At 39.9% G+C, this 10,806-nt stretch overlaps 1 protein-coding gene and 1 non-coding gene across 2 annotated transcripts; both read left to right on the top strand.

Annotated features, from left to right (window-relative positions):
• Window positions 1–6: 6 nt before the first annotated feature.
• Window positions 7–10,569, top strand: KIAA1586 (KIAA1586 ortholog). Its single transcript, XM_045294749.1, is given in 12 exon segments — window positions 7–36; window positions 544–627; window positions 5,739–5,855; window positions 5,857–6,109; window positions 6,112–6,325; window positions 9,087–9,406; window positions 9,409–9,466; window positions 9,468–9,967; window positions 9,970–10,042; window positions 10,044–10,334; window positions 10,336–10,469; window positions 10,472–10,569. Coding segments are annotated over 12 exon segments (2,163 nt in total). The 5' UTR covers window positions 7–15.
• LOC115871220 lies at window positions 8,433–8,639 on the top strand. The gene has a single exon (XR_004047171.1). It is a non-coding gene; the product is annotated as a small nucleolar RNA SNORA73 family (small nucleolar RNA).
• Window positions 10,570–10,806: the final 237 nt, after the last annotated feature.

Raw genomic sequence — 10,806 nt, 5'->3', positions numbered from 1 at the left:
CGGGCCGTCGGAGAAATGGGAGACCCGGGGTCGGAGGTGAGTGTGCGGGCAGCGGGCCTCGGCGGCCCGAGCCGATCCTCGAAAGGGTTTGCGCGTCCCTCGGCGGAGGCCTGCGGCTCGGCCGCACGCGCGGGGCGAGGCTGCTTCAGCATCGCGGGCCGAGCCCGCTCCTGGGCCTGGCGTCCGTCGGAGCGAGGAGCCAGCAGCCACAATGGCCTCCCGGCCCTGCACAGGCTCCAGAGCCCCTTGTCGGTCCTGCTCGGCCAGCAGAGCGGCCTTTCGAGACAAGGTTGCTCCGAAGAAGTGAGCGCGCCCTCGCCCTTGCTCGTGGTGGGGGCAGAGGTCCTGGGAGGATGGAGGGTAGGAACCCGTGTTCAGCGGGTCAGCCCACCCCTGCCCACACCGCTGTGCCCGAACCGGGCTCCTCCACGGACGGGGTTGGTGTGGAGTTGTGCCGCTGGGCGTTGCTTGTACCTTTCGGGGAAATCTCAACCTGCAAGTATGAGGCTGTAAAGATGAGCATGTTTTGGCTTATTTTTGTAGATGATAGAATCTGCCCGTCCAGCTGGGCCTGAGGCATCAGAGTCAACCATGGATGAAAATGAAGATGACATTCAGTTTGTTAGTGTAAGTAGCCATGGCCCTCGTTTCCCCCAGAGTCAAAGACGACGGTAAGCTCTTAGGTAGTTACACCACTCCTGTTTGCCGCCGTCTAATTCCTTTTAGACTCCAAGACTGAGGTGGTGTGAAGCCTGGCCATCTGGATTAGGAATTTACCAAGAGAGGGATCTGAGTCAGGAAGGAGTCATGACAAAGACCATGCCCTAAAGCACATGCTGTATGTTTATGTCTCCTGGCTGCATTCAGAGCCACTTTACACTGTATTTAGACAAAATGCTGGTCCCAAGAGTGTTTGGGAACGGGGCAACAAGATCTTCTAAAAGATGGCACACAAAGGACTTGATTCACATGGAGAAGGGACACCAAAGTACATTGGGGCAAAGGTAACAATTTCTCTACATCCACGCAAAAGTAACAAATTCTCTGCCATCTAGTCAGTTCTGTCTCACAGCAACCACAATAGGCATCACAAAGACAATGCTGTATAGGTAATTAGGAACCTCCTGCCTTCATTTGAGACAGCGGTTTCCAACTTTATTTGACCTTTTGGGGGGAAAAAATTACTCCACGCCACTCTGGCAATTAAAACTTTTTGGACCATAGCCCATAATCCCAGATCAAGTATATGTATCTGCATTTGCACCCCGCTGCCCCAATGCATTGCTCTCCAGGGGCTTGTATTGCTGTTTTGGAAAGCACGATTTAAAGCCATTTTACACTTAATTTAGAAAAAATTTTGGTCTCTTTTACTATTTTGGAATAGGGCAAGAATATCTTCTAACTGATAACACATAGAGGACACGTGTACCACATAGAGAAAGTGCTAACGAAAAGAGGGTAAAAAAGGGTTCCAAGAACTCAATGTGTAGCATTATGTCACTAAGGTGTAAGGTGAGGTACAGTGTCCTAATGAAAGACTGCCGATCTTTGAGATCACCATGTTACAACATATAGAGCGCTTCACAAAGTTCTTGGAGAAATGCAATTTGAAGATAATGGACTTATTCCATGCGTCTTTTGAAGCCCCTCGTGTCATTAATGTCATTAATTTGGATCCCGAGTCATCAAACATGCTCTGTTTTTCTGAGTTTATTCTCCTTAGGAGGGTAGTTTTCAAGCATTAGTATGTGCCAATGTGCAGATTCCCAGACTTCACTTAAAACCTGCTTGATCAGAATTTCAAGTGAGGCTTAGTGTGGTTTCCTGAGTTATTCGATATGGCCCTTCTAGCTGTAGTCTTTGTGCCTCCCAGTCAGTGACTGGGGAGGACCATGCAAGTAGGATGTGCTTGTTCATCCAAAAGGACCAGTTAGCTTGCTAGTAATGTAAGTAGGGGCCATGGCACCTTTGTGGGAGTAGAACCAAGCAAATAAGATATAGGGTGCGATGCTCCCCTTTTACATTACTAGCAAGCTAACCCATGGTTTCAAAGCATGGGCTTGCAGGTGGAATAGGATATCCCTGGTCTCTTGAGGTTTGCTAAAAATTGAAAATGCTGAAACGCATGAGATCCCAATATATGGAGCTATTGCAACAGTGGTAATTCTCGGGTTTTCTTCTACTAGTTTGTGAACTTTAGCCACAGTTTGTTCACTTATCAAGGTTTCTCACATAGCTCATCTTTACCTTCCTTAAAATATATGATCTATGGGAGGGTGGAGGGAAGGTGAGGGAGATAGGGCGAACAGATTACAAGGATTTACATATAACCTCCTCCCTGGGGGACGGACAGTGGAGAAGTGGGTGAAGGGAGACATTGAACGGTGTAAGATATGACAAAATAATTCATAAATTATCAATGATTAATGGGGGATGAAGGAGCGGGGAGGGAGAGGGAGAAATGAGGCGCTGATACCAGTGGCTGAAGTCGAAAGCAAATGTTTTGAGAATGATGAGGGAAACAAATGTCCAAAGTACTTGACACAATATATGTATGGATGGATGGATTGTGATAAGAGTTGTATGAGTCCCCAATAAAATGATTTAAAAATAAAAATATGATCCATAAAACTCTTGTGTTGGGAAGCAAAGCTTCGTCCCTCTCCTCTGGAATCAGGAAGAATAATTCTACCTTACATTTGTTTCACATTTTATATTCTTCACATTGCTTTAGTATTCATGATTACATTTGAGCTTTTGTAAAAGAGGATGTTGAAATGATAGCTTCATTGTACAAACAAAATGAATATCCATTAAGGGAATGCCATTGATCAGTGCAAGAACCAGACCAGACCCCCAAATTACTAACTTCCACATTTTTGGTCTTTTCAGTATAACGAAATGGCATGAAAGCTCTGGCAAGCTGGGTAGCCTGAGAATTAATTTGTCAAATGGGCCTTGCTTGGAAAGACTTTCTGGCTATGGGTTGTGTCTCAGTTATCTAGTGCAGCCATAGCAGAAGTGTCACAAATGGATGGCTTCAACAAACTGAAATATATTTTCTCGCAGTTTAGGAACTAACAGTACAAATTCGGGGTGCTAGTTCTAGGAAAAGATTTTCTCTGTTTTCTGAGGGAAGGTCCCTGTCTACATTAAATGTCTGTTAGCCTCTTGTCCCCAGGAGAACTCTTTGTGTCTTGGCACCAATCTTCCGCTGGGTCTAGCAAGTTCTCAGCATAGGTACTCCCACTTCTCAGCATTGCTCCCAAGTTTTATTTCTTTGTTATAGTCAGGTCATCCCTTTCTCCCCTTATCTATCCTTTTCTCTCTTTTAGAATACTTTTACTGGGGGCTCTTACATCTTTTACCACAATCCATTCATCCAGTGTGTGGAGCACATTTGTACATATGCTGCCATCATCATTTTCAAAGCATTCTCTTCCCACTTGAGCTCCTGATATCAACTCGCATTCTCTTCTTGAGCTTGAGCTCCTGATATCAACTCGCCATTTCTTCCCCGCCCTCCCTCACGCACCCTTGATACATTGTAGATTATTATTTTCATATCTTACATCGTCCTCCGTCCTCTGTTGTCCCTCACCCACTTTTCCTTTGTTCATCCCCCTGAGAGGGGGTTATACGTTGATCTTTGTGATCGATTCTCCCTTTCTTCCCCCACTCTCCCCTAATCCTCCTGGTATCTCTACTCTTATTGTTGGCACTTGGGGGTTTATCTGTCCTGGATTTTTATGCAGTTTTTGTGGTAAAATTAGGTGCCTTGGCTGATATTCGGGTCGGCTTATACTCTAGTATATACAGTAAATCTGTGTATGAACTAGGGAGCCTTGGTGGCATAATGGTTACGAGCTTGGCTACTAACTACAGGGTCAGTAGTTCAAAACCACCAGCTTCTTCTTGGGAGAAAGATGAGGCTTTCTATGGCTATAAGGGTTACAGTCTGAGAAACCCTCATAGCCGTTCTAGTTGGGTTGCTATGAGTCAGAATCTACTCAGTGGCTTTGATTTTTTTTCTTTCTGGATGTATGAACTAGTATGCTAGAATACGATTTAACTTCCCCTCATATAATGTTCATACAAAGAAATGCATTTCCTTCTGTGTACTACTTAGCATCACCATATTTCAGTACTACATTACCAGTACTCTATCTTGTTTCTTGTCTTCCTACATTCCAGACTACCGTGTGTGATTAATTTTGCAACAGAGCTATGGCAGTTAGCTTGGTTTTGTTTTTTGTTTTTCTTTTGTCCTCATTGCATAGCCACACCCTCTGGATCTGTGTATGTGTCTTTTGTTTCTGATAATCCTGTGCCGCCTACAAGACTGTTCTCCTCAGAGGAAGACATGCCAGTCCCATAAGAACAGCCCTGATCGTAACTGCTAATTGCAAACTGGACTTGAGTAATTTGTATGATTTGCTCTCTTTCATTTCAGGAAGGACCATCGAGACCTGTTCTTGAATACGTTGATTTGGTCTGCAGTGATGACAAAGAGCCCACGACTTCTCATAGTAGTGTAAGTACCTTTGATCTCTGTTTCGAGACTTGTCACTTACATGTCATGGGGTGCTGACTGTGGCTGGGACTGACCATGCAAACGAATGGTGAATTTTTAGACATTTTGCAAGTTGGTTGTTAAAAGTAGTCATTATTAAGAGCTAAAGCTTTAAACTTCCAAGTACATAAGTGGACAGTTAAGGTAATACATCCTTAAAACTCATCACTTATTTACAAATATTTGATCTTATGGTTAGCGATGTCTACAGTGGAAGCATTTACATAATAGTAATTGGAAAATATTAAAAATCAGGATTTAGTTTATTTGTTGCTTGCCCAGGCTAGTGTTTCCCCAGGTGGAGGGGCTGGAAGGATCCAAGCAGGTTGTAAAAGCAGACACTTACCCTTCATCCTGGACTATGGGCTATGGTACAAAAGTTCTCATTGCAAGGGGGAGCAGAGCAATTTGGGTTTTTGCCTTAAAGATTTAAGAAAGTCATGGAGCCAATGTAAACCCACGTTTGACTTAAAAGTGTGCTGTGCTTCAAATTGTACATTGTGTACCATAGGAAAAGTTGATGAAATAATCTTATGGCATTCAAATACTGTTTAATGATCCAGCAAGGACATTGTTCTCATTATTGATACATGAGTGAATTCTGATACTTGTCTTTATTGTTTTGCTTTCCTTTTACACATTCTTATAGATGAAAATAACATTCATGTAGTAAATATATTTGTTCACAAATGATAGAAGTTTCTTTGCTAAATTGAGAACTATTCAAACATTTATTGATAGTCAATTTTGGTGACACTGCTGTTGGCTATAAGGAACTATGGTCCTGTTGGGTAAATGATGGACTGCTAATCGCAAGTTAAGCAGTTCAAACTTACCAGGCACTCCACTTTTTCCTCCTACGAAGAGTTACAAGCTTGGAAACTTTAGTTAGGGTCACTGTGAGTCGGAATCAACTCAATGGCATTGGGTGTGGTTATTTTTTTGTTGTTGTTGGCTATCAATGATTTAAAAACTGACACTGGGTGTTTTGTTTTGTTTTTAAAGAAAAATGGAAAGTTACATGGAAGCAATATATATATATAAATTGCAAAGCAAGGGATTATACTTTAAAATTTGTTATTTTTCTTAAAATCATCAATAGAACATTTTACATTAGTCTTAAGTGTTATGATTTTTACTTATATAATGTAAAATTATTTTTCAGATTCTGTTTCCTAAAATGCCAAAATGACAGGGTGATTTATTCAGTTTATTAAATATGAAGAAGGTGAAAACAGACAGAGAAAGTAATGATAGGAACAAAAGTCACTGTGGATCCTCTTAAGCCCATGGGACCAAATTCTGACTATGTTAATGAACCCGTCATTGAAGAACAGCCATCATGCTCATCAGAGAGAGAAATAGATAACCTCGTGCTTCCAGATTATTGGAATGAAAAACAAGCAGTCATGTTTACAGAGCAGTACAAATGGCTTGAAATAAAAGAAGGTAAATTAGGATGCAAAAATTGTTCAGCAGTTCACCATTTGGGCTCAAAAGCAGAAAAGCCTGCCCATGTGTCCGAGGAATGGACTGCATAGTCAATAACCCTAATGGTGGTAATAAAACTACGAGGCCAGCATCTCTGCGAAAAAAAATTAGGGAGCATGATATTTCTAAAGCCCATGGTAAAATTCAGGATTTGTTAAAGGATTCTGCTAATGACTCAATTTCCAATTTAGTGCATACGCAAAATAATAAAAATATTGACACCACTATAAAAGTTTTCAATACAGTTTACAGTTTAGTACAGTGATTCTCAACCTGTGGGCCGCAACCTCTCTGGGGGTCCAACAACCCTTTCCCAGGGGTCACTGAAGACCATCGGAAAACGCATATTTCCAATGGCCTTAGGAACCAAGATACGGCTCTACTATCTGTCTCCAGGTGGGTCCGCCCACATGCAGATACGCCCACATCTGAGTACCCGGAGTGGTGATATCATTGAACCAACCCGATCACATACACCCCGTACAAATACAGGTGTATGTGACAGTGTTGGTGCCATAATGTACTTATGCGGACCAGTCACACATGTGTAGAGAGCAGCTACTGTGCAAAGAGCAGCTGCTGCGCTGAAAAAAGTTAAAAGCATCGACTGTGTTGAAAGCAGCAGAATTGGAAGTAAAATGGCACTTCATGAGTTGTATGAGCCCCCAATAAAATGATTCTTTTAATAAAAATAAATAAATAAATAAAGACACTTCATGAATTATAATTACTGGGTGAATGTAAAATCATGTACTATAAAATCATCAACTACTGCAAAAGTGTATATATATATATATATATATATATATATATATACCATGGGAACTTAATCTGGTGTTGATTGGTCTTTTTATATTCAGCTATGGTTAATGTGAATACTGTATAGTATTCACTTGTATAGTAACAGGTATGTAAAAAAAAACAGTGGTAAATCATAGGAAACTTAATGAACTGTATTGACTGAACTATGCCATGTATTATCTTTTGTATTATTAAAGCTATTGTTATATATTATTTTCATTAGCAAACTATCCCATGACAATGGATCGGGTAGAGAAGAATGTTAAGAAAATATAGGGAGGATATTTTACAGTATGGTTTTACCTTAATAATTACAGCAGGAATTGAGAAACCCTAATGTGTTATTTGTTGTGAAGTTTTATCAGCCAAATGTGTGAAGCCGAGCAAAGTAAAATGCCATTTTGATAGCAAGTATCCGAGCTTTGCTGGCAAGGATACCAGCTATTTTAGAAGCAAAGTTGATGGCCTCAAGAAAGCCAGACTTGATACTGGTGGCAAGTACCACAAACAAAACGTAGCAGTCATTGAAGCTTCATGTTTGGTGGCACTCAGAATCACCTGAGCTATGAAACCTCACACCATTGCTAAGATTTACTGTTGCTAGCGGCCAAAGACATTGTCCAAGTTATGATCAGAGACGAATTTGTTATGAAATTGAGTGTAATTTCCTTATCTAATGACACTGTCCACCGAAGAATAGATGACATGTCTGCTGATATTCTTGATTAGGTATTCCAGGAAATTAAATCTGCTCTACCTCCAATATTTAGCATCCAGCTTGATGAATCTACAGACATTGCAAACTGTTCACAGTTACTGGTTTACGTGAGGTATACTAATGATGGAGACTTTAAAGATGAGTTTCTTTTTTACAAACCTCTTGAAACGACAACTACTGCATGTGATGTATTTGACACAGTTGGTTCATTTCTGAAAGAGCATAAGATCTTTTGGAAAAGGTTTGTGGTGTTTGCACAGATGGTGCACCAGCTATGCTAGCTTATGGATCTGGATTTCGTTTGGTACTGAATGAGTACCAAAAGTCATCAGAACTCACTGTATGATTCACCAGCAAATATTAGCAATGAAGATGCTGCCACAAGAGTTACAAGAAGTAATGAAAAGTGTCATAAGTTCTGTCAATTTTGTAAAAGCGAGCAGTTTAAACAGTCAACTATTTTCGCAACTGTGCAACGAATTGGATGCATTGAACAATGCTCTGCTATGAGAGGAAATGTTTTAGAATGTGTTTTTGAGCTGGGTGATGAACTCAAAATGTTTTTTTTAATCAGAAAGCAAGACCGCAGTTCGAAGCACTTTTCAGTGATAAAAGTGAACTGCAGAAAAGAGCTTACTTAGTTGCCATCTTTGCCATCTTGAATGAGTTCAATTGATCACTGCAAGGACCAATGCAACATGCCTCGATTTGTCTGAAAAGATCCTATCATTCCAAATGAAACTTCAGCTTTGGCAAAAAAATGGTATGAAAATAAAATTTACATCATGCCCACCTTTTCTGCTTTCTTTGAGGAACATGACATTGAACCAGACAAAACAATTACGATGTCCAACGTGGATACTCCCGAGTGATCACTCTCCCCGGGCTCTGTCCAGGTGGCATAGAGGAGCACAGGGCTCAGTGCCCCATGATGTACAGTCCTTTGCCACAACGTTGGAGATCAAGCCAGGCCTTGAGTCTGCACCTGCATATTCCTACAGCTTTTCAGAGTCCCGTGGACAGTGACTGAGGAGACAAACCATGCAGGGAACAGGTAAAGAAAAAAAAGGATTGCGATGAACATTTCTGTGAAAGAACACTTGCACATGCTTGCAGCTGAAATTTCATTGTGCTTTCCAAATCTACCTGACACCCCATTTACACTTGCCAGAAGCCCGTTCACTGTCAAAGTTGAAGCTGTACCTGAGATGCACAAGAGGAGTTCATTGAACTTATTAACAGCAATGCAGCGAGAACGGATTTCTCTACCATGCCAGTTACAAAATTCTGGATTAAGTGTTTGCACTCATATCCTGTTCTGTCACTGTGCTTTAATTATGTTCAATTTATAGCAATGAAAATACATCCTGCATGTCAGATATTTACATTATGATTCATAACGACCAAAATTACACTTATGAAGTAGCAACGAAAATTATTTTATGGTTCATAAGCACATGAGGAACTGTATTAAAGGGTCACGGCATTAGGAAGGTTGAGAAGCACTGGTTTAGTAAAACATAATAGACCTTTATCTGATGTTGAGTGGGCAATAGAACCACAAGAAAAAAATGGGGAGGTCAATTGTTTAAATACAAGAATAGCAGAACATATTGCAAAAGAAATGAAGATATTTAAGATTATAGAAGCGAATACCAAGGTGTGTGTCCCAATTGCTGAGGCAGCTTCAGTTTCAAAGAATAGCACCTTACCAATTATGTTATTTGTTGCTCTGAAAGAATTGGTTGCAACTACAGCACAGTGTATTTTCAGTACACTATTGGCTGCTTTAAATGATTGTGGCTTTACTAATGAATATTTTAAGGTAATTTAATTGGGTTTTGTTCTGGTGGTGCTAATACAATGCTGGGAAGAAAGTCTGGTAGCCACAAAGTTGTTAGAAAATTTTCCTGAAACTGTCATTTGGGACTGTTGAAATCATCGATTGCAATTGTCACTAGATTATTCATTATCTGAAATAAATCAAGTTAATCATTTAAAAATATTTTTGGACAAAATTTATGCTATTTACCACCAATCTCATAAAAGCCAAACTAGGCTTTTAAGAACTGTAGATAAAGAACTTGAAATAGAAATTACTAAGATCGGTCAAGTAATGGGGCCAAGATGGGTGGCATGTAGTCTATCGGCTGCTACTGTGGTGTGGCATGCATATCCTGTACTATACAGACATTTTTCCCATTCTTACTCAGGTTTGGCAAAGAGATTAGCTAACAGTAACTTTTTGCAAGACCTTCCTTTAACAATTGACATCCTTGAAGAATTTTCACTCCTTTCCACTGACTTGCACTCAAGAGCAACCAACATTCAGAAAGCACAAAAACTAATCAAACGCACCACAAGAGCTTTGGAAAGTTTAAGAATGCTATTGGAAAGCATAAATCTCAACTTGAAAATTTACATAAGTTAGACAAGTTTAAAGACATTCCATTTAATAAGTGATCAATTTAATGCACTTCCGAGGACTATGCTGCTGGAAAACATAATTAAGCACATGAACTTACCTCTTCTATCTGACAGAAACTACAATGAAAGCAGTTTTGACCATTTTGATGTAGTAGAACCATCTACTTGCCCTTATGAAGAAATAACTTTGCCATGGACAGCTGGTGAAAAAAATTATTTATGTACAATTTTAAAATATAGATTTGAATGATTTTGGCAGTATGTAAATAATAATATAAAATCCAATAATGTTTCAGTTCCTACAACTATACAAAAGCTAAAAAGGTAGCACTGTTGCAATAAATAGTGCTGAAACTGAAAGGGGTTTCAATTTAATGAACACAGTTTGTACAAAGGTAAAGAATAGCTTAACAATAGATCACATATCAGATCTAATGGCAATAAACTTAATGGGGAAAGAGCAGATTGGGATGCAACTCCATTTGTAAGATCTTGGTCAAATTGCAAATCAACAAAGCCTTGTTATCAGAAACAATTAGCTATTTGGAGTTTACAATAAAGATTATTATATGTATTTTTAAATCAATTATCAATGATGTGCTACACAGCCTTTATATAAGGGAACTTGGAAAAGTGGAATTCGAAGATAATTCTTGCATGAACTTTTTGAAGCACTTGGTGCACACACATTTTGGGACGTGATGAGATGCTGGTTGTTAAAACTTTTTCGTCACACTGTTTAAAAGACATTCTTGATAATGACTTTTTCAAAATTGTAGCAAGAATGGCTCATAAT

The sequence above is a fragment of the Echinops telfairi genome, unplaced genomic scaffold, assembly GCF_000313985.2.
Source record: "Echinops telfairi isolate 266 unplaced genomic scaffold, ASM31398v2 ScPeMD7_3533;HRSCAF=4204_1, whole genome shotgun sequence".
In the NCBI taxonomy this organism is placed as follows: Eukaryota; Metazoa; Chordata; class Mammalia; order Afrosoricida; family Tenrecidae; genus Echinops; species Echinops telfairi.
The sequence above is the reverse complement of the archived record's forward strand: the minus strand, read 5'-3'. Positions and strand labels throughout refer to the sequence as shown.